Below are 27,887 nucleotides of genomic sequence, written 5' to 3'. Positions count from 1 at the left end.
AATCAATGGCTTGTAGCTCCAGCACAATAAGTTCCTGTGATATTTTATACCCTCACGCATTAAGTTCATTTAGAGGTAGTTTCATTCATATTGTCAGACATCTGTATTTATATTCCACATATGTTGTCAAAAGAAGAGAAGAAGAATGGTGACATTTAAAGTCTATAAGGACAGTACATCAAAATACTCAAAACGGACTACTCTGAAGCTATCCAAATTTCCAGGTGATTAGTGCACCCAGGCGTTAAGGGTGGTGACGATCGACATCTATAAAGGGCTTTTCTCCGACTGCTTCTTTCGCTTACGGCCATACCACCCTGAACACGCCCGATCTCGTCTGATCTCGGAAGCTAAGCAGGGTCGGGCCTGGTCAGTACTTGGATGGGAGACCGCCTGGGAATACCAGGTGCTGTAAGCTTTTTCATTTATCTCGACGAACAGCAGAAGGCGCTGCTGCTCCCCCACGGCGACATCGGATGAATATATATTCTGAAAAGTTATGTTCTTCAGCACTGTACTTTTCACATGTGAGAACAATCTGTTGTGATATGACAACTATTGAATTGTATTATGGCGGTACAATGGCAGTAGCAGGAAAGTTAGTTGCCCATGAGCAGAAAACAAAGAAGCAGGAAGTGCTTGTAATATGAGAATACAAATGTGTTTTTAAACTTTCCTGTGAATTTCAGATGATGATCAAACAACTTTTAATTGCATTGTGATTAAGATCATTTGAATGTGCTGTTGTATCGTTACCCATTTGTTGGAGTCAAATAGACACAACTGGTGATTTTAGGTTGGCCTTTGATAATACAAAAAGTGTTTATTCTGTATTAATTTCCTGTAGATAATCCGCCTCTTTATAGTCTCTGGTTTTGGTGATTTCAAGATAGTCTCTCATGTCTCCGAGCTATAGTCACACTTACCTGACAGGGGAGATACTACGATCATACATTTTCATTCAATCACTTCACCTCTAAGTTTTTGAAAAATGTTTTTTAATAATTACAAGTTTCATTGATTGCGCTACTGCAGCCACAGTAGACAGTATTTAACAATATGTATTACTGCACTTTTTGATGCATGGGTCTCCTGTGGGTCCGTTGAACAGAAATGCAGTGTATGACGTAACTGTTATCGACACCAGAGGGAGACAGAGGTCAACGCAAGCTTTAGCGCTAATATTTGTTCATTTTCATACACACACGCTAATTTCAACTAATTATATGAACAACGAATCCATTAAAACTATGGATAGGATTTGATGGAAACGTTACTCCTTTCGTAACTGTAGCTTATTGGGCGGAAGCACATCACGTGACCAGAAGTCGCATTCACTCGCATAACGTTCTTCCACAAAAGAGTGCGATGTTATATTTATGTTTGGTATCGTATAGTCATGTCATGCCAAACTCAGCGTTTTGAATTCGTCAGCATATAGTTTTGAAGGTTTTTTCGCTCGTAGAAATGATTGTTTGTTTGTTTGCACCGTGAGTGAGAGTAACTGTGCGGTGGATCATAGAGTTACCGCGGACCGATTGTCGGCATCGCTTCTCGGCCTTTTGGCTAAGATCAAGTGTAGTATCTGTTCTTATCAGTTTAATATCTGATACGTCCCCTACCCGGGGACCATATATTAAATTGATTTTTGGAATAGGGAGATGGAATAGGGGCTTGCTCCGTCCACTCCACGCATCGACCTGGTATTGCAGTATCTCCAGGAACGGTGCACCCCCTCTACTTGTCAAAAATGAAAAAGAAGTCAAATTAGATAACATTACTTTAATTGGTGTTGTCAACATCTGTAATTGTATATCAACTATATTATCAAGAGTTGTGTGGCTGAGAAGAAGAATGGTGACATTTAAAGTCCTTGATGTACAGTACGACAAAATGCTCAAAACAGACTTCTCTGAAGTTATTCAAGTTTCCAGGCGATAAGTGCACCCAGGCGTTAAGGGTGGTGACGATCGACATCTATAAAGGGCTTTTCCCGCATGATTCCTTCGCTTACGGCCATACCACCCTGAACACGCCCGATCTCGTCTGATCTCGGAAGCTAAGCAGGGTCGGGCCTGGTCAGTACTTGGATGGGAGACCGCCTGGGAATACCAGGTGCTGTAAGCTTTTTCATTTCTCTTGACGAACAGCAGAAGGCGCTGCTGCTCCTCCACGGCGACATCACATTTAATTTTATTTTTTTTCTGATTCTAGAATTGTACAGTGTAAATGTCAGAGCCAACCTATTTATCCAACTTATGAAGCTATTCAAGTTTCCATAAAAGTAGGAATCAATGGCTTGTAGCTCCAGCACAATAAGTTCCTGTGATATTTTATACCCTCACGCATTAAGTTCATTTAGAGGTAGTTTCATTCATATTGTCAGACATCTGTATTTATATTCCACATATGTTGTCAAAAGAAGAGAAGAAGAATGGTGACATTTAAAGTCTATAAGGACAGTACATCAAAATACTCAAAACGGATACTCTGAAGCTATCCAAATTTCCAGGTGATTAGTGCACCCAGGCGTTAAGGGTGGTGACGATCGACATCTATAAAGGGCTTTTCTCCGACTGCTTCTTTCGCTTACGGCCATACCACCCTGAACACGCCCGATCTCGTCTGATCTCGGAAGCTAAGCAGGGTCGGGCCTGGTCAGTACTTGGATGGGAGACCGCCTGGGAATACCAGGTGCTGTAAGCTTTTTCATTTATCTCGACGAACAGCAGAAGGCGCTGCTGCTCCCCCACGGCGACATCGGATGAATATATATTCTGAAAAGTTATGTTCTTCAGCACTGTACTTTTCACATGTGAGAACAATCTGTTGTGATATGACAACTATTGAATTGTATTATGGCGGTACAATGGCAGTAGCAGGAAAGTTAGTTGCCCATGAGCAGAAAACAAAGAAGCAGGAAGTGCTTGTAATATGAGAATACAAATGTGTTTTTAAACTTTCCTGTGAATTTCAGATGATGATCAAACAACTTTTAATTGCATTGTGATTAAGATCATTTGAATGTGCTGTTGTATCGTTACCCATTTGTTGGAGTCAAATAGACACAACTGGTGATTTTAGGTTGGCCTTTGATAATACAAAAAGTGTTTATTCTGTATTAATTTCCTGTAGATAATCCGCCTCTTTATAGTCTCTGGTTTTGGTGATTTCAAGATAGTCTCTCATGTCTCCGAGCTATAGTCACACTTACCTGACAGGGGAGATACTACGATCATACATTTTCATTCAATCACTTCACCTCTAAGTTTTTGAAAAATGTTTTTTAATAATTACAAGTTTCATTGATTGCGCTACTGCAGCCACAGTAGACAGTATTTAACAATATGTATTACTGCACTTTTTGATGCATGGGTCTCCTGTGGGTCCGTTGAACAGAAATGCAGTGTATGACGTAACTGTTATCGACACCAGAGGGAGACAGAGGTCAACGCAAGCTTTAGCGCTAATATTTGTTCATTTTCATACACACACGCTAATTTCAACTAATTATATGAACAACGAATCCATTAAAACTATGGATAGGATTTGATGGAAACGTTACTCCTTTCGTAACTGTAGCTTATTGGGCGGAAGCACATCACGTGACCAGAAGTCGCATTCACTCGCATAACGTTCTTCCACAAAAGAGTGCGATGTTATATTTATGTTTGGTATCGTATAGTCATGTCATGCCAAACTCAGCGTTTTGAATTCGTCAGCATATATTTTTGAAGGATTTTTCGCTTGTAGAAATGATTGTTTGTTTGTTTGCACCGTGAGTGAGAGTAACTGTGCGGTGGATCATAGAGTTACCGCGGACCGAATGTCGGCATCGCTTCTCGGCCTTTTGGCTAAGATCAAGTGTAGTATCTGTTCTTATCAGTTTAATATCTGATACGTCCCCTACCCGGGGACCATATATTAAATTGATTTTTGGAATAGGGAGATGGAATAGGGGCTTGCTCCGTCCACTCCATGCATCGACCTGGTATTGCAGTATCTCCAGGAACGGTGCACCCCCTCTACTTGTCAAAAATGAAAAAGAAGTCAAATTAGATAACATTACTTTAATTGGTGTTGTCAACATCTGTAATTGTATATCAACTATATTATCAAGAGCTGTGTGGCTGAGAAGAAGAATGGTGACATTTAAAGTCCTTGATGTACAGTACGACAAAATGCTCAAAACAGACTTCTCTGAAGTTATTCAAGTTTCCAGGCGATAAGTGCACCCAGGCGTTAATGGTGGTGACGATCGACATCTATAAATGGCTTTTCTCCGACTGCTTCCTTCGCTTACGGCCATACCACCCTGAACACGCCCGATCTCGTCTGATCTCGGAAGCTAAGCAGGGTCGGGCCTGGTCAGTACTTGGATGGGAGACCGCCTGGGAATACCAGGTGCTGTAAGCTTTTTCATTTCTCTTGACGAACAGCAGAGAACGCTTCTGCTCCTTCACGGCGACATCAGATTTAATTTTTTTCTGATTCTAGAATTGTACAGTGTAAATGTCAGAGCCAACCTATTTTAGCCAACTTATGAAGCTATTCAAGTTTCCATAAAAGTAGGAATCAGTGGCTTGTAGCTCCAGCACAATAAGTTCCTGTGATATTTTATACCCTCACGCATTAAGTATAACTGGAACTGAACTGAATTCAGATTGTATTGTATTTATTCTTGTAGACTGGTAGAATACATTCTAATTGATTAATCCTGGCAATGTCCTATATCTCTCTCTCTCTCTCTCTCTCTCTCTCTATATATATATATATATATATATATATATATATATATATATATATATAATATGTTATACATGTTAAAATCACATAAAATGTGAAAATGTAATAATATACGTTATATACTATATTATAATTATTATATTTCACCCAATTCTGCCAGATTTTCTCTACTCTGGGACCATATATTAAATAGTAATTCGTAAACTCAAGCGCATACAAAGAAAACATTTTGTGTGTCACTTGGACCATCAACATCATGTCAGTAACGCTACACATTCTCTAGAAACCGCATGTTTTAATGTGACTTTCAGACAAATAATGAAGTTAAAAATCAAACATAACCAATCACAGAAGTTATTTCACATTATTGTAACAAAACAGTAATTGCTTAATTTCCATCTGCAGTCAAAACATTGCAAAACGTGTTCATTTAAAGACAAACTCCTAAACTCTCTCAAGTCCAAGAAACAGGTCTTTAACGATGCCAGTGTTATTTCTGCGTGAGAGTGAATGAATTCTGGTCCATTAACTCGCCGACTCTTTCTTGGAGGGTCTGAACGACCTCTGCCAGGATGAAGACGTGTGTGTCGTCGAGGTCCTTTAGGATGAACTTCTTTCCCAAGGCCATTTTTTCGTCCAGGTAGAGGAGGAACTGTTTCATGGCAGGATCACTGATGCGGGGAGCAATGGGGGACAATTCAATAAGTTATTATCAGCTGCACAGATGTGAGGAATAACTCACGTCACGTACCACAAAGACGCATATAGAGACATCATTTTAATCGGAATTGTGTGATAACATTCATGGATTTAAAGTTTTCCTTACCACTCAACAAGGACACCTTTGTGCACGTTGACCATGTTAAGAGGGGAAGATTATTCAGCGGCCGACGCAAATTATAATGTTGGAAAACCTGTAGCACAATGAACAAACGAGTTACTTCCGTGACCGTAAACACGAGAAGCTAACGCAGACAAGAGATACACTCAGGATATCTTCCAATTAAGACACATAAACCAAAAAGTCGGCATGTTTGGGCGTCGGTGTTTTCTAACGAGACATAGTCCTTAACACAAGTGAACGTTACCTCGGAAAACCCAAACAGTGAGCAGTTAAGAAGAACTTCTACCGAGAACACAACCGCTAGCGTTAGCTTATGATTGAACCTGGCTAGCTCGTTAGCCCTGACGTCGATTAAAAAATACGCTACTAACCCCGGGGCTGCTCTGCTAAGTACGATTTTCAAATATTAAACAGAACACACTGCCAATAAATATTAAATACCTAGTAATATTCGCGATAAGGCGTTAAACGGACTTACAACAACCTGATAGCTGTGATCGTTCCCTGTCTTTAAAGCATTGTGTTGACATACGGTCTGTGCCGAGGGACAATCTTCTACCGTCCATAAATTGCGCATGTGGCATTAATACAGTATATGAAAGTATCGTAAGAATCTATTAAGTTATTGTTAATTATGTAATTTTATATCACTATATTATATAGAATGATTGATTGTAATGTATCTTATTCTGGAGCTGTTGATACATGACATAACCAATTAGGAACGTCTGCTTTTGGTCAAATAATTATTCGCCAAAGCATCACCACATTGCTGCAAAACATGTATAAAAGTCAATATTATGATAGAGCAGCCAGAGACTCCACAAGTGTTGTATAACATAATTTGCTTTGTTGTATTAACATTTATTCGTTGTCAGCATTGTTAGTGTCCATTTTGGACTACAAACACATGGAGATTTAAAAACAATTGCTTAGTTAGTCCCATAAAAATAAATAAAGCAATATTCTAATATTAATACAGGTCCATTTGAGGTAAAGATCGGGAGGAGTATTTTGGCAGATAATGTCTTATTGTAATTAGAATAAAATACATTCTAAAAATAAAATCTTAAACCACTCTAGTCAAAAATACTGAGGAGCATGAGTGGCAAATGTCAGTGCATCTTTGAGTAAATATTGCATGACCATATTATGTAATATGTCAAACTGGTAAGTCAAAGATGATATGGGGAAAAAAGGTGCAAGAAAAATAAAATCTAGACTAAATGTATATGTTCTGAAAGTCTGAATTATGTTCTATAAAAATTTGAATGGTCTTTAAAATTTGGACTCACGAGTAAGAGACACCATTCGAGGAGGATAACTACGAGAACAAAACAAGCACCGAAGATGTTTTCGTCACAACTCGCAGCTCAAAGAAGACAATACATTTTCCTAATTATACTATGATCACATTAGTGGTTGTGTATGTAAATGGGCAACAAAGTGAGGCAGTTATGTTTCCATTCAGTTTGTGGGGAGGTGTCAGTGCTCTCCCCAATTTCAAGTAAATAACAGGTTTTATCAGTGTGTGTTCATATATTTCTGTCAGTGGCTGATGTAGCTCTGCAGTGCTTCCAGGATGAACTGGAGGCTGCGCTTGTAAAGAAATGAGTCCTTCTTCTCTGGCTTGCAGATATTGAGATGATCAACATCCACCTCGATGAGCTCCCCGATGCCGAGATCTGAAACCAGACCAGAGCAGGCTCAAGGTTAAGAGCTAATCTATGCTCCTTTTTCATGCATTCATATTTAATTTATACATCACAGATAAACATTTCTTATTTGCCATGTGCTTTAATGTGACATACCTGCTGACTGTGTTGGTACCACCAGTATCTTAATCATGGGACCGATGTTTGTTGGCATTGTCTCTGCGAAGCTCAGCACCTTGAATTCATTTTCTTTAGCCATGTTCAGGAAGTTCTCATTCAGGTTACGTAGCGCCGGCGAGTCTTATAAGCACATGGACAATAAATAAATAACTTAAAAAAAAAAATAAAAAAAAAAACAGTCGTTGACCTCATAATTACATTTTTTCCACATACCTTTACAAAGTTCTCTGACTTCTACAGAGGGAAAGAGGAGATATCTGACATTGACCGAGTACTCTGCCATAAAAGTGCCATGGTGAGGAACACTATAGAACATAACGCCCATGGTGTTCTTTAATAGTGCATGCATATCTGGGTCCTCTGCGGCATCCAGTAACATTTTCTTCACAAGCAATCCTGATGGGGAAAAAAAAAAATCAAACATAAGAGGGGACAGATAAAGATAATATGTAGGTACAAGTGTTAAATAAGACCAAGCCATCTGTTTTTCCATGTTGTGCTCAAGGGATTTGATTACAAATCTGACATGTTTATGGAAGCAAAGTTCAGACTGAATACCTCCCATACTGTGGGCTACCCAGACCACAGGCCTTTCTCCAACCCCTGCCAGCTTTAACTTCTTCAGTAGCTCTTGACTTCTGTAGGCCAAGGATTTCCTGAAGAGACCAAAGCAAAGAATGTATTAATAGTTAACATATTTAGGACAATAAAACATTTAATTTCACAAAGAAGTGTAGCTTAATTAGCTTTAAATAGTCAGAAATATCAAGGTTATTACTATTTTGTGCAAGTAACCACGGCCACTTGCACAAAAGATATAGAATACTCAAACACCAGTAGACAAATTAAGAAATTTAAGATGCCTCACCTCTGATTCTCAACGGGACACTTGGCCATCCAGTCACTGAGATGACTGTCATACTCTACTGATAGTACTCTCAGATTTGGACAGTCGGCAGCCAACCATGACTGTCAACAAAAGAAAGAGGACACAATAATATAACCGTGATCTTTATTTCCAAAGATTAATCAAAATCTTTGTGAAACCTCACAATGTATTGAGCAAACACTCCTGAGACCCCCTTTTATATATATAATTCATAGTCGTTTCAAAGATTCTATTGAATTGTAGGAGGAGAAACATTGAGATGAGAGCATCGCTCACCTGATATCAGACATAACTGAGTTGCTGGTGATGTATAAGAACAACAAACTAAAAGGAAAAAACATCCGTACACTCAAATGTGTGTAAAAAAAAAACTGGAAGTATAGTTCATGGTGATCCACAATTCTCTACTGTAATTAGAGGAATAGGTTGATTTTTTCACCTTTGGCCAGCACTCTGTATAGTCGTCCCTGCTTTCTGCCTCCTTCTCGTCCTCCTCGGTATTGCGATCCTTCTGCCTCCACGTCTTAAAAGCTGCCCCGAGAATCCCGTGGATAAAGAGCACATCTGCTTTGATTGGCTGGCTGGAAATTGACACATTGTCAAAGATAAATGGTGGTTTATATATACAATTAAACAAATACTTGATTAAAGAAAAGACATGTAGGATTAGAATTAATCGTTCTCCTACTTGCCACGCGTTTGTGGGTGGAGAATATAGACACCATCTTGGTATTTCTCTTTCACAGTCTCTCTATCCAGGTTGGCTAGAGCACGAGCTGCATGAGACGCCTGCATGACATGAGGAGACTGCATCATCTCAGCCAGGACCGATATCCAGCCTGAAGGTGCGATAAATGGAGGAAAGAAAGGAAGGAAGGAAAATATTGGATGTATTATAATCTATTGTTTAGTTTTCGGTTAATACAATTGGGACAGAAAGTATTTAAAACATAAAATAAACATACAAACAATTGTGAATGAGTATGAATACTTTTAGTTGATTGCTGTGGGGACAACATTAAAACTGTTGACATTTTAAGTCTTTGTCATGGTGAATATGTAATCTGTAGATGAAATACCTCAGCACTCCCAGTCAAGATTAAACATAACCCTCTATGGAATAATTAGATGAGTTGCAAATTTACCAGACTGGGATATGGCCTGGTGAACACCCTCATTGAGTGCCAAATTTCCTATGATACGAACAATGTTCCTCTGAATCTTCAGGGAGTCTCTACGGAGCTGATAAACCCTCTGGAGGAGCTGCAGACCCCCGTTGGCAACTATGTGTTCACAGTGGCTCTGGACCTGCGGACCGGATGCGTTTCAGTAAGTTCAGAACATTTATTCACCTTGCCTAGTAATCTAAATGAACCAGGTTCCACAGGAGTTACTCCACTAAGATGTGTGTTCACCTAAGGACCAATTTAACTGATGAGGTAATAGTTATTTCTTTTCAGAAAACTATGAAATTCAATTCAGTGCAGTTTTACTTTTAAATGTTTGGGTAAGATGAACAAGATGTGCTGTTGAATGCATTCCTGTGTTGTGTTTTACTGATATTTCTGATTACTTCAGTAAAAGGAATCATGTTTAGATGCATAATGGCAATATCGTTACCTTTGAGTGCTGAACCAGTGCCTGTAGGCAGAATGATTCCACCTTCTCAGAGGGAACAGAGGTGAGGCTCTGGGCATAAGGTAGCCCATTACCTCCAAAACACCACAGACCACCCTGCAACATAGGAGAGCATGTGTTAGTAAGAGGATTTTAATTGTCAACCTTTCAAACTTGAACAAACAGAGTTGTTCTTCTGCCGTTTATGTTCTATGTAGTCACTTTCCAAAAGACTGTAGTGAGAAGTGCATGTGTGAGTCCATCATTCCGTCTCAATTACCCGTTGTGCTGCCAAGGACTGGGTGCTCTCTCTGAGGGCCAGTGAGGTGAAGTATTGAACACATTTGTCGACTTCAGACTGAGGCAGAGATGCCAGAAGCTGTCTCAGTCCATCCTCTAATGACAAACCCTATGAAGAAGTCAATGATCTTAGTTATCAGCTTTATATACTTGTGTGATGTAATGTAAATCTAATGTATGTAAAGGATCAATAATGAAGAATAGCTAGTTTTGCTTGAACACAGAGGCAGTAGTTGATTCCAATGACACAATATCACAAATAAAAAAAACAACAAAAAAACATTAAATGCAGGGTCCAATATGTTGAGTATAGAAACAATTACTGTGGTTTGCAAGTAATCGAGATATTGAAGTATTCTACGTAATAGACGTATGGAGATACTTACATCCTCTAGATCAGGCAGTGCAGGTGAGCGCAGGAAGAATCGAAGGTCTACCTGTGGAGTCCGGGCCAGGCTCACTGCTGTTTGCTGGTTTATAACCTGGGCTGCTGTCTGGTACTGGTAGTCTGCATCATTGAAAGCAGGTGTGAACTAATCCACCTTCAGTTAGCTTGTTGTATATTCTATAACCCTGAAGTCATATGCAACGATGTTTTGTATTTTACCATGCCAGTGGTGATTTTCTGCCAGCTCCTGTACAGCCTGTACTCTGATGGCTTTATTGGCTGACAGCGTCTTCTTCAGTAAGACCCATAATGCCACCTCATGTGGGTCCGCGTCCACATGGCTGAAGTGCTCTAAGACATACAAATAGAGCTCACTGGCTGACTGAACATTTACAGAACAAAATGGATACAGGGTACTATAAATATTGCTAAAAGCACTGTAAAATGACATTCAAACTGTATCTACCACCACCATAACTACCAATATCTACAGTACCACTTTAATAATATTTCAACAGCTAGTAAGTCACAAACCTTGTGGTTTCAAAACTTGTGTCATCAACGTGGCAGCTTTTTATTTTTAAAAAGGTCAAAAGTTGATTAATTAGATGTACTACTGGAATTTATGTGATATTTCTCCAATTAATACAAATCTGTGCATTTACTATTTAAAGTCAGGTGGTACAGGGTGAACAAAAACAATCATTCATGTATATTACAGACAATTGCACAAACTATGAGAGATCAAAACAGGATGTGCATATAAAAGACAGGTGTTTCCTTTAGCCTTACTGTGCATACCCCACATAAAAAATTAGTGAGCAACTGTAGTTTTTTCCGAGGATAGATATGTGTGCTTCTAATAGCTGCAACTTCTGCTTTCTGATATTAGAAACCTTAAGGAGTACTACAGTCTCACACTGTTAAATGTAAGTATTTTGTCAAAACTTTTGGTTTCTTACCATCGAGTGATTGCACCAAAACCCGAGATGATATTTCCAGGAACCGCCTCGCTGCTTTATGAAGTTCCCTCCTTGCTTTGTGTGTGAGCTCTAGACATGCAGTGTAAAAACACGTAATTAAGTTGTACAAAAACAGTACGATAGAGAACAGAAGGCATTTAGTATTTGTTGATAGCTGATAACTCAGTATAGGTTGGTAGGTGATTGTTTTCATTAAATGAGAGAACCGTGACCAGTGGAAGTTATATCAGTCAACAGACTGACCTAAATATTCTGGCAGGAAAGATAGAGGGGAAGGAAGGAAAGACTGTAAGTAATGGTAACTGACGTTACTTGGCACCTGGACATGGCAAACTCATATGATTTTGAGCTCATACAAGAAATAGATATAGCCACTCAGCATATTCCAGATGTCCTGGTCTAGGAAGTTCAAAAGCAAAACCTCTAAACTAAAACAAAAACTCAAAATTGTCTTATTCTTTTCTTTTTCAGTTTTTGGGAGGTGTTTTTAAAAAGGGACAAGCGATAATTTACCAGTTTGATCATTAACTCTAGGTGGATGACATTCAGTACCTGCAGTAAGGGTCTCCTTTTCATCTGAGGGAGTGGCTTTCAGATAGATGTAAGACTTGTACTTCTCCTGAAGAATTGCACTAGTGTCAATGGTCACAGCCTTGTCCAAAGCCACGACTTCATAAGTGAAAAATAGACAGCCCCTATAGAAAGGTATTGGATAAGCTGTGGCATACAGAGACATATCTTTCCAAATAAGTCAAAGATCAAAGTATGTATATAAACATTACTTACCCCGAGACAACTGCGACAGTTAATTTGGCAACCGTTTCTAAATGTCAGCAGAAAGGATGTACATTAGAAATGGGGTCAGCAGTGGAGTACTACTTAGATCCGTGCCCATTATGTCTCACAATAACTTACTGAAATCTTTCCATTGACGCACTTTGCTCACAGCAGGCGGCCCAGCTGTGCTCAGTCTTCGACAGCGGATCAAACGTAGAGCTGCACCAGACATCCTCCGCCTGTATATCAAACGTATGTTGGCATTACGTTAATAATAGGAACACCACAAGGGAATAACCTATTCCGACCCAGGCCCATGTCAGACAGGTACGCTCAAGCTAATTGAATGCAAAGCACGTACATTAACAGCGGAAGTTAATGATACTTGATGGAAAATTAGGCTACTTCCTGGTAAATTAGCGAGCCACTAACGAGGCTAAACAAGCGCCAGAATCACTCAACATTTAACCAACCTGCAACTATAATTCATGCCCAGTAGTTATGTTAATGTTGATACGTCGTCAAATCATTCAGCGTTACAACTCCTCTAGCTAACGTTAGCTAACTTAACTTTGCTCCAGTAAACCAACAATTAATAACTTAACACTAAGTTTTGTCAAGTCAGTCTAACCTCACCATTCACCTTCCTGTAAACAAGCTGTAAGACACTCATGCCGATAACATTATATAAACACTCAAAATCAAACCGTAACAACGGTTGGAGCTAAATTAACCGCTAGCTAACACTAACTTACTCACGACTGAACGTTAGCTCTTGGCTAACGTGTCACTGTTAGAGCTTTCCGCCAGCTTACTGTCTGTTAGCTAGCCGGCTAACGCCGATTAACTCAACGTAAATCATTCCCACTGTTGAACAGTCACATTACCTTATTTATCTCCAGGCTTCGAAAAGGACTACCGTTAACGTTCTCCACGATTGCAGCGCCCGGTGTTCATCAACACGGCGAAAACTTGTCTCACAAATAATACGTCATCGATCGTAACCTACGCCATCGGAGACGAGTATGTTACATGTTATGTAACATGAAGTAAAACATCTGTGATGATTTGTGTTTTTTTTTCTGTCGGGTCTGTCGTCCTGTACCAGCTTTATTGTCCGTTTAGGAAACAGTTAGACTGGACATAAAAATATTCTGTCTAGTCAAAGGTGGTGGACAGAATACCAAGAAAACATCTACAATCCAATACCACCATCATAAAACAAATAAAAACTATTGTATTAAATATTTTAATGTTCAGAGAAAGAAATGTTGATGCCAGTATTGATTGATTAACACAAGTAGTAGTAGTTGGTGGTAGTGTATTAGATTGCGTTCTAAGTTTTAAAAAAATATATGAAGTAGTTACCTCAATGCCCTCAATCATCAACAAAACAATCTCTTAATATGATCAACTCTTGTCTCACACAGTAAACTAATTTTATCATTATTATTTTTTCATTCTATAAGGTCGTTTTTTAAAATTTCATTCATTTATTAGCAAAGTTCAGTAAATGACAAGCTAATTTAAACTAGAAAAACACGTAACGCCCAATGTTCTGTGTATCTGTCAAGCTCACACATACTATACTTGCAAACACAGACATACTAAATGACTTTGAAAGCCACACACCCCCACATACCACAGCCCTGTAAAAGTCATGTGTGAGACAGCAATAAAAAACATCAAATTAGTTTAAAGCTCTCTCTGCCAGGTTTTGCATAGATACGTCAATGCCACAATTTATTAAATACAAGGTAACACAGAAAAACTTGCCTTCCTTTGGGGTACACATACACAATCATTCTCTCTTTTGCGTAGTTATTATATCATTTTTGCAGCAGGGACAAAGGATACGTCTTGCCTTGCAACATGTATGACCAGTCAGTCAGGATGTATTTGTAGATTTTCGCCTCGTCTAGACTAAAACAGATTCTGTTCAAGCATACATGTGTCAATCACCACTAAATAAGGACTGCTAACTTTAAGAGGGACAGTTTCTGTTTTAAGCAGCCAACATTACTGTGTGAGCTGGACGTTTTAAATATTTTACATCAGTATTGAATGATGAAAAGCAAGTATGCTTATGTCAACACCAGATATATATTACAGTAACGAAACAAAATACACATAAAAAGGGTTTGTTTTTGCATTGAGCAGGGCACGCGATTGACCTTGATGTCCTTGTTGGCTTCACTCTCCTCCACCTCATCTTATAAATCAATGCAGATTTAGTCCAATATAATTTGTAATTCCATTTACAACTCTGTGCTCATTTAGATAAGAGTCAGCCTGCTGCTTTCGGTCCTCAGGTGCATGTTTCCTGATAGGCTCTGATAATGCTCTCATACGCTGGAGGTGGTGTCTGTGTAGCATGGAAACCCCTCAGGCCATTGTTCCCCCAGAATGACTCGGGTCTGGGTGGTGTGGCAGCTGGCTGGGCTGCTGTTTGAGCGGATCCCGTTGACGTGGTAAGAGTTGGTGTACGAGGCAGCGTGGTCTGGCTTCCCTCCTCTGCCTCCCTTGCGATTTGGCTGCACTGGAGGAGAGGGTGGAAGGTGGAGGCCCTGAAGCTCGATTTGTGCCCCAGTGGGTCGAGGTGATCTGGAGAGGAGGTCTGGCGATGGAAGCTGAAAGCAGCACTGACCAAACTGTTGTTGCTGCGCCGGTCGTAGCTGCTGTTGCGGTTGAAGCCTGGCCGATTGCGGGAAGACTTGCGTGATTGGCGAGGAGGACGTCGGGTGATGCTGGCTGAGCCTGCTCTGCGTCGGGACATCCAGGTCAACACCACATAAACCAGTGCCCCCAACACCAGGCCCACCGCCATGGACACACAGAAAGCTATTATCAGAGGGACTGTGAAGAGAGAAACACTTATCAAAAGACATGTTATGACCTGTGCTTCAATGTGTATTTTTGGTGGATTCCTTACACACCCTCCATATTTTTGGTTTCTATTTGAGTTTACAATTCACATATTTATCTTTCAGACTCATTTTGAGGGACAGTAGTTTAATAATAGTTAGGCATACGAAATACAATCTAAATGTGCTTTAACCTTAATAACCGTCTTTTTTATTATCCTTTGGGAATGGAAGGAATTTTAATTTGAATCTACCAAGATGGCAAAGGCCATCTGTTTGTAACAAATGGAGGATTGCCAATAGTCTCTTGCAAGATGGTGCCCCTTGACAGAATAATGATAGGCTTTCCTCTTTCATGTTTACCAGAGCAAGATTTTTTGAGGCAACAAACTAAATGTATTTCAATTCAAAATAGGTAGTGACTTTTTGCTTCTTTGCCTTGGAAGCAGTAGTGCCCACATAAGCATGCTTGAGAGAAGAGAGAATGCAGTGGCTAAGACAAATCCTTTGGGCTGCTGCCAGGGAAAACAAATCAATTTCCTTTCAATACAGTTAAGAGTTAATACGACTGAAACTACTTTGCTACCAACCCATATTTCCACAGCGATTCCTTTCCCCCCTCTAACTTAGGGAAAAGGGAAAGGAGACACTGGTCAAAAGTCATCTGGAAATGACATTTAGGAAAACGCAGGAAAAAAACACTAAGAATACATGTCAGGACCGTATAGATTTGGAATGTGTCGCAAAAAGCTTCTTTTTAATTTGTTTAATGAAGCAATCTTCACAGGAATCAGGGCTGCATATTGTATCTATTTCTGAGGTGATCAAAGCTTGGATTCCTGAAAGAACAACGGTGCCAATCAGAGAGACCGCATGAAAAAGACCTGAAAAAAACTCACCAGCATCAAAAGACTGAAGTATTTCCAGAAAGAGATTTGTGTTGTTCTCAGCCATGACTTCAAGGAGAAGAAGAGAGACTGAATCTTAGTCCAGTCTGTCTTTTACTCTCCCTTCTCCTCCCTTCTCCTCTTCTTCTGTCAATTCTTGCCCGTCTCTCTTTTCTTCTGATGGGTTTTCCTGTCTCTCTGCCTCCCCTCTTTCCTGTTCTCTCACTTTCTCCCTCTCTCGTTCCCTTGCTCACTTTCTCTGTCAGTATGTCTGAGCCCAGAGGCACACAGGACTGGCGGCGAACTCTGGCAGTCGTCTTGTTTATGGAAGCGGAAAACTACACTGTCACATTTCCTGCTTTTCTGCTTGAAATTAGCAACAGGAGTGGCTTATCTGTGCAGGACAGAGATCCTGGAGTTGGGGAGACGGGGTGTTGCTATAATCACTTCCTCTCCCATCATTTCCTTCAGGTTGATTAATGTAAAAATGGTATCACCCTAGCGGCATAAGTCCACCACACTCACCAATATATTTGTTCCTCTCAGAAATGATAAATATTTCAATCTCTCTCATATTTTTCCTTCCACCACAGAAACCACAGGAGACAGTTTTGCCTTAAGCTGCACTGACGGTTATAGGCCTCAAATGGGTGCTGAAAGCAAAAACACAGCAAGAATGAATGGTGATTATACTGTAAGTGCTTTTAACATCTACTTAATGATGCAAAAGAATACACTACTCTGGTCTATTTTTAAACAGACTGTGTGGATATCTGCCTGTTCTGATTTCCAGCGTCTTTGTTAGTAAGCTCATTCTTTCCACAGTGTCTGCCAGGTCAGTGGGGCCTGCATTGGACGGCTGGTCCTTTCTCAGTTGGAGAGATCCAGTAAAAACATTGTATTTTGATAAGAGAGAAAAGTTGCACAGATACACGTTAAATGTTTTACTTTCACAAATCACGATACAGTTACTGAAACTGAAGCTCTTTGTGTTCCTCATTCTTGATCACACAGTCAGATTTGTTTAATCCCCTCCAAGCCAAACCTGCAAATTATCAGTAGTCAGACGGATGGGAGTAGTCATATTGGTATGCACCATCAGCTTTCAATTTTACTTTTCAGAGTTGATCATAAACCACCTTAAATTCAACCTCAACATTAATAGAAACCAAAGGAAAAAAAACCTAACCTTAGGAATCAATTGCTATAACTATGACTGATTTTCAATGAGGTCCCTGGACCTCTCCCATCAAAATATGTGAATGAAAATGGGTTCTATGTTTACCCACAAGTCTCCCCTTTACAGGGATGTCAACTTTATGCTAATCCCATGCCGTTGGGAATGTCTATTAAGGGTAGACTCATGGGTACAGTTCCATGGGTACACACAAGTCTTTAGTGTAAAGTGGGCATCTCTGTAAAAAGGGGAGGCATATCTGAAAGGGGAGGCTCTTGGGTAGTTCTCGTGCATGCAGGCTTTGGCATGCAGTATAAATGTGTTATTTTCTCCTGTTTGAAAATGGCAGATTTGAATATTTCTGCATATTGGGGGTAGTAGCACCAAATCTTTGTTGTACATGGTATCAACCCTAAAAATTGCTGCACAACTAATGAGACATAATAGACCATGGGAAGGTCCATCATATAAGTCTGTTAGTAAAGTAATTAATTCATTGATGAATTAAATGTTTCTCATTTATGGCTTAGAACAACTTGACATGAATACTGCTGAACTCCATCTCAAATTAATTTTCAGGTTCCCGACTTTCGAAATGCATTCTTAGATTTTCAGACAAAATGTTTGTGAGTGTATTATTCTAAGGCGTTGAAAGCCTTCAGTCTTCTCACCGGCAAATATAAAGAGAGAATAGCCCCACCACAACCTGAACTTCCTTTAATTGTTGGCTCTGCTGTAAAACCTGTCCAAAATAACCAGCAAACACCCATAGCACTGAAAAATTGTACGTGCGGCGGCTGGCCATTGTGTTCTGTTATAGAGTAATAGGAGTGCAATGGGCTCCTAGGTGGAGGGACACATTCTTTGAGCTTTACAGCTTAAGTTCATGCCCTTAACAAAATGTCATTGGGCAGAGTGGTGGGGAAGTACATGTGCAGTCCTTAATATATTAGTATGGAAATTAGCTTTTTGTAAGTTCAAAGGTTACACTATATTATTGATGATTAAAAATCATACAGAACAGTGAGGAGTTTCTATTTGTAGATTTGATGAATCTATCTAATCAATCTCCTGTGTGCCATTCCATGAAAGCACTTATAGGAAAACTACTATAGGAGTTGAAATGTATGAGTGATATGGATGTTTTTTCTAAAATAAATTGTAGTACTGCTTTGGTAAGTAATACTTTATTTGAACGGAGAGGCCACCAGGGAGTCAGTGTGTGTTCCTTCTGTTCCCTCGTTGACCACTAGGTGGAGTAATACTCTAGGATAACTTAACAGCACATCTGATCACGTGACCTGAAAGCCTCAGAGAGCTGATCCACTCCCAACCTGTCCATTAAACATGCGGACTGCTTTAAATACTTGGGGGGGGGGGGGGGGGTCTCTTCCTGCAGTTTTGATATCACATACATTATGCAGCTCAACAAGGATTGGTCTACTCTGATAATGAGGTATTGATTAGAATCAAACATGTGGCCTTTTTCCCCATAAAAAACAATGGAGAGGGATGCTGAGTTATTTCCACATCCCATTCGCCCTTTTTTCACTTAGCGCTGCAAACATGATAACTTATTCAATATCACTTGTAATATAAAGATTTGTCCCCTTTGTTTAAGGAAACATCAGAGTAAATACTATATGAATGGCTTATTTAGACAGCGTTTTGCAGCACATAATATAGTTTCAGAGCAGTATTTCTCACAAGCCCAATGTTGATTTTGACATGCATGTTGACAACAAACTTTCTAATGAGATTTTAGAAAACTGCTGACTGTGCATGCAAGAGATTACCACCCTGGCGGTCTTGGTCCCAGCTCTCTGCCTGTGCAATGATTAGATAAGAAAACTGATCTTAATGTGGATGGGTGGCTATTATAGGAACATTTCCCATTGACCCCCGTGCTTTGTCTCGGTGGTCTGCTCCCATCTGCTGCAGCAGTGTCGGCGCTCGCTTTTGCTGAATGTGTTTGGTCCCGAGGAGCTCTGGACGGTAGAGGTCACCCCCAGCCGAGCTGTGTAAAAATGTAGGAATCAGCAGTCTGTCCCTGCTGCAGAGGAGCCAGCCAAACCAACTAAATCCCACGATTTATCACAATGGCAAGTCAAACAGATTCTGATAACTATAAAATCATGGTGGATTTTTATATACATTATAAGCATGAATTGCTGATTTAGTTGTTATTGATTTTAATTGAGGTAAAATTAAGTAAATTAATATAATTCTGTCCTTTATATGTCATATTCTAGCCATAATATTCTGGCCCTTTTATTGAGAAACGTGTGTATAGAATGTTTTTGGTGGTGAGCTTTGCCAATAATACCCTATTGCCTACTTTTTGTAATAAGAGTTTTTTTTTTACATTAAACAATTTTTCAAATACATTCCGATAAATAATCACCCCTCCCCCTGCATCACATTGGCTAAGAGTTTTTTTTCACAGTAAACTATGTTTACTCAGGCAGTGTAAACAAATGGAACAAAGCAGAGTTTCAAACGGGACAATGCAGAGATCAAGAAATCTGGACTAAATCTGGAATAAATATACTGTTCTGTCCAGCAGATTTACATCGCCGCCAACTCATTAACATAAAGACATTCCATAAATTAATCTGCGAAGCATAATGCACTACGCTGTCATCACACCAGATTGAATTCGGGATGCACTACATCTGTGCATTTATTCGGTGTCATTAATTTACCAAAATTGTGCTAACGAGGATCTGCAATTCATAATAATTGATCAGCTTTTGTATTTTCCATGCACCCTCACTTTGTTGAATGAGGCTCTGGCCAGAGCAGCGTAGCTCCCCTTTCAGCCCCTCTAAGAGCTCTCCTGAGATGATGATGAAAGGACTTGTCTAATGGGATTACACATTGTGATAAGTGCTCAGGGCCTAGTGGTTCATTACACCTCCCTCCTGCATTTCAAAGAGTGGCATTGATCCGCTGTGCAGTAGCCTATATCAGATATAGAGTTTTGGAGATGTTTTATTGGCAGGGGTATGTTTTGATTAATAGTTTATTTGTACTTACTTGCATGTGTCACCATTTTTTTTAAAGGGAAAATTCACTATTTTGTTTTGAATTTTGTTTTTGTCCAGGTTTTGATTTGTGAATTGGAACAAATCAACATTTTAACCTGAGCATCACTCAGGCAGGCAGAAATGATGATGTCATGCGATAACTCCTCGAGCTGCTCAATAAATAGTGAATGATTGAGCAACCCATGGTAAACTATAAGAGCAAACATGATGACTTCATGACCCTAAATTAGTCATAATACAGCTTTAATAATTCCAATAATTCCAAATAAATAACTGTAATACAAATAAATAACTGGGGGGGAGCCAAGTAATCCACCATCTCACAATTATGTTTACATAGCACAGCCATTTTTCACTGACTTGGATTATATGTTCTTTTAATTTGTCTCTTTTGGTTTGTTCCGTTGTAGCTCTTTCCATTTGTGTATACTTAGGCTGCCCCCTTACCTCAATTTCTTGCAGTTTCAAGCAGTTATTTTAAATATTACAAGTAAATATTTTTGTTGATTATTTCAGGTGGCATCTTATATTTCTGGGCCCATTGAGGTTTTTCCATTTTTATAATGTGCAACAACCCTACAAAGTGACCTGACATCATCAATTGAGGTCTTGCTCTGCTCTGATTTAGTCACAAGAAAATTACAATTCTGTTGAGGCTGGATTTTTTCTTTTAACTTTAATGACTGCTTTTTGTAAATTAAATTTCAGAAAGAAATGTGTTGTTGCCATCAGAGGCGAGGTTTGCTGCAACAAATCCTGTCCTCTTTTTCTCATTAGCTGATTAACACTTTCTCTCCCATACACTCACAAACGTAACACACATCCTACAGCGGCATCACTTGGCTTGAGAAGATACCTGGCATGCTATTGGCCCTGATGTCTCAGTGAGAAGGAAGAGACAGCCCCTTTGATTGGACAGCAGGTGGCAGTGCATGCAGACCAGGAAGCTGCCTTCTCTGCAGAAGTAAAAAGGCTCAGGCATACTGTATGTGATTGCTCGCATACACATACAGTATGCACTTACATCATCATCAGGGGAGGAGCTTCTCGGAGTGTGAGGATTGCAGACTGCTACTGCTACTGCAACCGGGATGACTTGAAAAGAGAGCATACAACATGGACACGATTCAGCCTGCAGCCAGTGACAAAACACAAAACTACTGCAGCTCAATCTGAGTCCCGATCACAGCATGAGAGCCTTGCCAAGGTGACGCACAGGAGTCGGGTGACTTTGGTGACCTCAGGACAGCATCATGGCATCACCCAGGCACTACGGACAGTCTGCTCAGGATATTGCCAATGTGATGCAGAAGCTGCAAAGTAGGTGTAAAATGCTTACTCACTCACACTGGTCCACCTTGGTTTGCAGCGTTTTTAGAGGTGACCTAGTGCTTGACATGACACAGCAAAACAGAATGAGCTAGCTATTAACTGTTACTGTAAAAAATACTGTAACACGCATCTTATCCTTTCTGCTCATGACCCTGTAAGTCTGTGGAACGTTGTCCAATCCATATGGCTTGTAAATGTGTGGCAGAGGACATAAATTTGATATGCTTTATCACAACATGCAGTACCTGAGTACATCGGACATTTCTAAGGTTGTAATCAGTTATGGTTTGTCTAACATTCACCTGGAACAGTGCTTAAGTTAGCTTTACTTTCTGTGGAGCTTTTACCTCATGGTTCAGAATAGATGCATGAAGCTGTTAGTCGGTGCGTGGAACGACGCAGTCCGGCAGATGCAATGCCATAAAAATGATCATTGTTTTTGGGGAAAGGAACGACCAGAGCAAAGGAGATCAAGTGAGCCAACCTGTGAGAGATTATATTATTGCATTGCTCTTTTATGAATCCACTGTCAGTGTGCACATGCTTGCTGCATGTTTGCTGTGTGTGTCTGTGTACATAGAGTACATGTGTGTGGATAGACTGGGAAGCAGACAATAGAAAAGCAGAGAAGCTGACAGGATGAAGACTTTTCGTTCTTGTGGACCCTTGTATCCTCAGTCTACTGTACATATAGCTTTCTGTGGCAATAATCTTGGCATGAATTACAGTCATATGTTTATACTTTTTGACCTCTGACACATTAACTTCAGCAATTCTTAGCCTCTTATCTCTGCCCCTCCTCTAACTTTTATTTAATTTGTACACGGTATTTGCAGTAGATATCAACTTGTATTCAGTCTTTTCCCCCTCCTAGAAGTCAAATAATGTGTGTGTGTGTGTGTCTGTGTGTGTGTGTGTGTGTGTGTGTGTGTCTGTGTGTGTGTGTATGTGTGTGTGTATCTTCTATGTACCGTAGCTGTTTCATAATCCTCAACCGTAAAACAGTGCACCTCTGTGTGGCAAAGTCATATCTCCCTCACTGACAGGATCAGATGGATACTTGCAAAGTAGCAGGAAAGTCAGGTGACACCAGAGCTGAGATCCAATATGGCTGCTCCCTGTGTGGCTTCTGAGGTGGCAGTTTCTATGCAAGCTGGGAACAGCATCACCAGCCATGTGACTCCTCTGCATCACTCTGTGCAGGTGTGGGTGCACACTTTGAATCCCAATTGTACTCCAGTCGATCTAATTTTAGAAGCTTTCCCTTAAACTCTCTCTCCACTGCAAGAACTGGCTTGATTTATTATTATATGTAGTATCTGGAGATAATCTGACAATTTGTCACACTGCAGTGGTGTAAAATGTATGTATGAGAATACATTTCACTACTCTAAAACATTTTAAAATTCACTCCTGAAGCTGCATAGTATTTTATCTATAGGGAATCTATAGTCATAAGTAAATTAAGTCATTTAGCACTACTAAGCAGTAAATGACATCCGCTGTAAATAATGCAGCTTTGTCCCAAGTGTGGCTTGTTCCAAAAATACTCTTCTGTGCCCTGTGGTTCGTTGTCTACCTCATCTAATTACACCAGTCTTTTTTTAACCAACAGTTGCTTTATTGCTGATGTCTTGTGGCATGCAGATATTTCAGTTAGGACAGGTCTTGTTGCCCTGGTTATCCTAACAACGGGATGGAATGAGGGTTAACAATATGCTTAACGTGTCCCCTAACCACAACGTTTAGGCTACTGATTTGCATGCTCGTAGCTTGGAATAGAGCTGTACAACAAGTCTGACATGCAGCGGTGGTGTCAATGGATTTGCTTGGACATCAGCTACTTTTTTCCCCCATGAATCGTGCCATATATGCTTTCCTTTGTGTATGCCACACTTCTGGTTGGCATCCATCTCCTGGGAGACAAGCCCTCAACCTGTGATGATATCATCAAGACGTTTTGTCAAAATCAAAGAGGGACACTTGTGTTTTTATTCGTCTGAACATAAAGCAGCTCATAGCATAAAGAGAACATATCATAACATAAGTATGCATTCCTTGTCTTTGGTATCATGCAGTTTTTCTGTAGGTAGTCACAAGCTTGGTGACAAATCACATCTCTGAATTAAACCAATGTCTTTGTTCGGTTAACTTGATTTTCCTTTTTTCAAGTTTGCAGTAATCTGGTCTCCAGCGGGATAAGTGTTCAGAAATGTGCTATATTGAAGTGCTATCTTCATGTGTTATTGGTGAAAATTTGATTGCAATCTAATTTCCTACCATCTGAGAGTTAACTATAGGTAACATTTTGTATGTGTTTTAAAGCCTGATTAGATTCATTCCTCCTCTCAAAAGAGGACCATGTTCTCAAATTAGCCACATTCCACAAATCACCAGATACCATGAAAAGAACTCCCCTCGGGCTCACTTTGGAAGCTGTTAGTAACCACTCAGTGCAACATCAAAACAATCAAAACTTTTGCCCCAGTTTTGGGCCTGTGTTTTTCTTCTTTCAACCACCTCTTTTTGTGTACCTCTATGTCGCAGTGAAAAAACAGCAATTAGTGACACCATATGGCAGAGAATGGCGAGTCCGCTTTGAACACCGCCCAGCCTGAACTCCTCCATATGCTGTGGTATTTGCCTGTTTTGTTGTCTCTCATTAATGAGAAAAAGCGATGCAACATTTTTCCTATTTCAATTTCTCACCTGTTTTCTCCGTCATGGGCAGCAGAGGCGTGCATTCCCACCTACGCCTGTGGGTTTTACCGTCTGCTATTCTATCGGGCCGACAAGTTTGATAAGTCTCGTAGTGTTTGACTCGTGTGTAGGCTGTGTGTAATCCTGTGGTGGCAATTGTGCTTTTGCTGAGTTAAATACATAAGGAGATTGCTACAGATTGAGTTTCTCAATCATTTCAGGCTTTGCATGTCGCGTTATGATTGTCATAATTAGCACATTTAAAGAAATTCTACAGTATGATCCACTTTTTATAAGCACATAATGTAATTTTGTAGAAGAAAGGTGAATAAGAGGAGGAAAAAACACAACAGAGGTCAGAATTCTATTTCATGGATGAAATGGCGATGAGAGAGGCAACAGGATAGAAAGAAAATACACTGGACAAGCAGGAATGAGAGAGAGAGAGATCCCACACACCAGTTTTTAAGCTCCTGATTGCTGGTGGGTATTGGCACAGGTCCTCAGGTTGGCAGAGGGCCAGGGTGACATCGTGTTGCCAGGGGCGACATTATGGTTCGGCTGCAGCCAAGGAAGGACCAAGCAGACGGTCACCTTGAGCCATGCCAGCCTCCTGTTTAGTTCTGACACCACCATTTATCGTCTGTGGCTCCGGGTACCTCGGTTTCACACACACACACGAGCCCGCGCTCGCTCACAGACACCGAAACGAGCATTTGGTGTTAAAAATAGCCGTGCTGCATCCTTTTCACCCCTCTGTCATACCACAGGGAGTCAGCAGTTTAGCTGAGACAGAACGAGTCTTCAAGGCCACCGGACCATTAACATGAAGCCATTACTCTGTTGTGGCCTCAGAACTGTGGCAGTAGGGCCAGTGTGTGATAGAGCTGCAGCATGAGTTGTTATTTATTCCGCTGCTTCTTCTTCTTGTCTTTCCAGATTGTGTTTATGACTTGTTGCCATAGCGGCAGTCGTGTGACAGCCAGCAGTCTCTATTCGCCCTGTGGGCTTATTGGCCATGTCTTGTTCAGCCTCTGTTTCTGTAACAGGACGTTGTATTTGATAACATGGTGTGTGTGTGCATGTGTGTGTGTGTATATATATATATGTGTGTGTGTATATATGTGGCTGTATACCAAGAGGTATTTAGTATTTAAATCCATGCTAGTTTCTCAGTGACATCTTCTACTGCAGATCAGATTATAATCTATTTTAACCTGACAGTCATTGAGGGTTTGAGTGACATATCACGAGATTAGGTCACTGTGGGACCCACCCAGACAATATGGAGGGTGGGCCTGTCTTTATCTCAACCCTCTTTCAAAGATCACACCTTCTTGAAGGTCAAAATGCACTCATACGTTAGTTTAGCTCAGCAAATATATCAGTATTGATTCCTTTTTTCTCTCAAGAAATTACACCTAATTTTGGCATCACTGTGTTTGTGTTTCTGCCAAGTTAGACGTCTGGTGCTGTTTAGCTGAACTTAGGCACATTTACTTTAATGCAACACAAGCGGCGTTTAATCAAACTGACAGCAGGATCCAATTTATAGGCAATGTAAAGTACTGTTGACCCAGAGTGGACCATTACTGTGGAGCAAAGTTACAGCTTTGGGCCACACTGATTCCCTCATACTGTAACATGTGAGGCATCAGATAGTTTTGATGGACGTACACAACAATATCCTCACAGATAAAAATCCTGACACCTCAGTTTGTGACCCCAAGACACATTCAGCCTCCCTCTGTAATACTCATGCATGCTCTTATCTTACACCCACAGACACCTCTGTCCCGTTTTCACTCGCAACAATGTGATTGGATAGTGAAAGAATTCTGCCTCTGGTGCTCCATTTAGCTTTAAGGTTTTTAAATAGAGGTCAGCGTGTGATGCCCTGACCTCTGAGAGGTCAGCTGGACAGATAATGTGATGATTTCCCCATACCTGAGTTAGGAGAGAAAGAAGTAATTTCCTTCTTTTATTTTAATCTGCTTGGAGCACCAGATGGGTTTGGGTTTATCACAGCAGTTTAAATTATTATTCAAATAATCTGTCCCTCGCAGAAAAGACACGTGGACATTCAGAATACACCTACGCTAATTTGAACCTTTCATCACACATTTTATTATTCTGTTAATACAATCAAGCATATGTTGTACATAATCTCTGCACTTTCTCAGCTCTTTACTTGTCATTGTTTACTGCTTCTGGATTCAATTACCATGTTCCCATGTTCCTGGAGGGTTGGGATCCGTGATCCCTTTTCATTTACATTCAATGGAACAAAGCAATGGAGGTGCTGTTTCTATGAAATATTATTTCCTGTTGTGCTACATGTTGGCACCTGTCCCCTCGGGCCCTTTCTCTCTCTGAGGGATTCCCACTGCAGACAAAACACAGCCTGCCACCTGACACAACAAACCCTGTTTTCCTGCTTTTAATAATTCAAGAATTTTCAATAAGAAAATGTTCGCATTCAGGCGATGTTTAGGGAATTTGAAGGAAAAGAATACCACTCAACAGGACAGGTGGTTGTTGTTCAGGTAAACAAAATAAATACATCTGCTGGTTGCAAAAAGAATTGGTATATTTTTTCAGATTCACTTTCAATAAGACAGAAAATGCCAGCTGCAAGAATAAACTCACTCCTTTGGTTGGGTGCAACACGATTTTGTAGATAATTCTGGCTTCTGTTCCAGTCAGTTTTTCCCCCCAAATTTCACAGCAAAGACAGGACTTAACTGAATTTACTGCTCTGGCCACAGTGATTTATTTAGTGTGCTGACGCCAGTCCTTTCAATTTACTCGTCCCTGTAATGTGTGGCGGGCCACTGAACCTGGATAAAGAGCTTAGACTGTCTGACCCACTCCTGCACTCCCACACACACACACACACACACACACACACACACACACACACACACACACACACACACCACACAAAGCATCACACGCACAAAATCATCACACACACATTCATAGAGAGAGCAACAGAGAAACATCTAGCTGAAAATATTTTTTTTAAAGCCAAATTGAGTCTCTCTAATGCTCTTAGTGCCACTGAGTGGTGCTTTGATATGACCCCTGGTGCCTCCGGTGGAATACATGCTTTGTATCAGCTGCATGTTCATTCTGTTTGTGTATAGTGTTAAAACGTGCTTTTGTTCAGCTGAATGTATTTACCTGATAAAAGAGCCCCTGAAAATAAGGATGAAAAATGTAGCTCAAATCCAATAAGACACAATGTACCGCTGTTTTGCCAAAGCGTAGTATTTCATTTTCTGCTGGATCCTTGTCAAAAATTAACCTAATTAATAATTAAAATTACTTTATATATTTTAAATTTCAAATTGTATATTATATTTGTGGATTTTATTCAATTTTAGATTTGTTTCTTTTGACATTAGAAATACCTTTGGCATGCTCATCTGTTTTAGGCCGTGTGTGCGTGTGTGTGTGTGTGTGTGTGTGTGTGTGTGTGTGTGTGTGTGTGTG

General features: G+C 40.2%; 3 protein-coding genes across 6 annotated transcripts; all 3 read right to left on the bottom strand.

Moving 5' to 3' along the window:
- Positions 1–5,004: 5,004 nt before the first annotated feature.
- Positions 5,005–6,142, bottom strand: gtf2h5 (general transcription factor IIH, polypeptide 5). 3 transcript variants are annotated; one of them, XM_084030238.1, is made up of 3 exons: positions 6,032–6,093; positions 5,573–5,660; positions 5,005–5,417 (listed from the first exon to the last, which is right to left on the bottom strand). In XM_084030238.1, exons 2-3 carry the CDS (start codon positions 5,605–5,607, stop codon positions 5,237–5,239), a joined length of 216 nt encoding a protein of 71 aa, XP_083886364.1. In that variant the 5' UTR covers positions 5,608–5,660; positions 6,032–6,093; the 3' UTR covers positions 5,005–5,236. The 3 variants fall into 3 exon arrangements, with proteins under 3 accessions (XP_083886364.1, XP_083886363.1, XP_083886362.1); XM_084030237.1 differs by having other exon boundaries at positions 5,006–5,417; positions 6,075–6,142; XM_084030236.1 differs by having other exon boundaries at positions 5,006–5,417; positions 6,069–6,141.
- A 271-nt stretch (positions 6,143–6,413) lies between these two features.
- Positions 6,414–13,390, bottom strand: serac1 (serine active site containing 1). 2 transcript variants are annotated; one of them, XM_084031261.1, is made up of 17 exons: positions 13,267–13,390; positions 12,518–12,618; positions 12,389–12,425; positions 12,155–12,297; positions 11,582–11,671; positions 10,839–10,970; positions 10,618–10,739; positions 10,212–10,340; positions 9,935–10,048; positions 9,460–9,622; positions 9,003–9,153; positions 8,754–8,895; positions 8,294–8,394; positions 7,984–8,081; positions 7,639–7,821; positions 7,402–7,545; positions 6,414–7,275 (listed from the first exon to the last, which is right to left on the bottom strand). In XM_084031261.1, exons 2-17 carry the CDS (start codon positions 12,609–12,611, stop codon positions 7,139–7,141), a joined length of 1,980 nt encoding a protein of 659 aa, XP_083887387.1. In that variant the 5' UTR covers positions 12,612–12,618; positions 13,267–13,390; the 3' UTR covers positions 6,414–7,138. The 2 variants fall into 2 exon arrangements, with proteins under 2 accessions (XP_083887387.1, XP_083887386.1); XM_084031260.1 differs by lacking the exon at positions 13,267–13,390 and adding an exon at positions 12,853–12,884.
- Positions 13,391–13,843: 453 nt separating this feature from the next.
- On the bottom strand, positions 13,844–16,485 carry myct1a (myc target 1a). Its single transcript, XM_084030348.1, has 2 exons — positions 16,143–16,485; positions 13,844–15,235 (listed from the first exon to the last, which is right to left on the bottom strand). The coding sequence occupies exons 1-2, from the start codon at positions 16,195–16,197 to the stop codon at positions 14,688–14,690; spliced, it is 603 nt and encodes a 200-aa protein (XP_083886474.1). The 5' UTR covers positions 16,198–16,485; the 3' UTR covers positions 13,844–14,687.
- Positions 16,486–27,887: the final 11,402 nt, after the last annotated feature.

Source organism: Eutrigla gurnardus (genome assembly GCF_963514095.1).
Source record: "Eutrigla gurnardus genome assembly, chromosome: 16".
Classification (NCBI taxonomy): Eukaryota; Metazoa; Chordata; class Actinopteri; order Perciformes; family Triglidae; genus Eutrigla; species Eutrigla gurnardus.
This window is presented reverse-complemented; position numbering and strand designations above follow the sequence as displayed.

What these genes read in the sequence shown, in the direction of transcription:
- gtf2h5 (XM_084030237.1), bottom strand. Translation starts at nt 5,607, where the DNA reads ATGGTCAACGTGCACAAAGGTGTCCTTGTTGAGTG. An exon ending in AAAGGTGTCCTTGTTGAGTG is followed by an intron (nt 5,418 to 5,572) that starts GTAAGGAAAACT and finishes TCCCCGCATCAG; the next exon opens with TGATCCTGCCATGAAACAGT.
- serac1 (XM_084031260.1), bottom strand. An exon ending in CCAGGCCATATCCCAGTCTG is followed by an intron (nt 9,154 to 9,459) that starts GTAAATTTGCAA and finishes TCGCACCTTCAG; the next exon opens with GCTGGATATCGGTCCTGGCT. An exon ending in AGTCAGAGAACTTTGTAAAG is followed by an intron (nt 7,546 to 7,638) that starts GTATGTGGAAAA and finishes TGTGCTTATAAG; the next exon opens with ACTCGCCGGCGCTACGTAAC.
- myct1a (XM_084030348.1), bottom strand. Translation starts at nt 16,197, where the DNA reads ATGGCTGAGAACAACACAAATCTCTTTCTGGAAATACTTCAGTCTTTT. An exon ending in ACTTCAGTCTTTTGATGCTG is followed by an intron (nt 15,236 to 16,142) that starts GTGAGTTTTTTT and finishes CTCTCTTCACAG; the next exon opens with TCCCTCTGATAATAGCTTTC.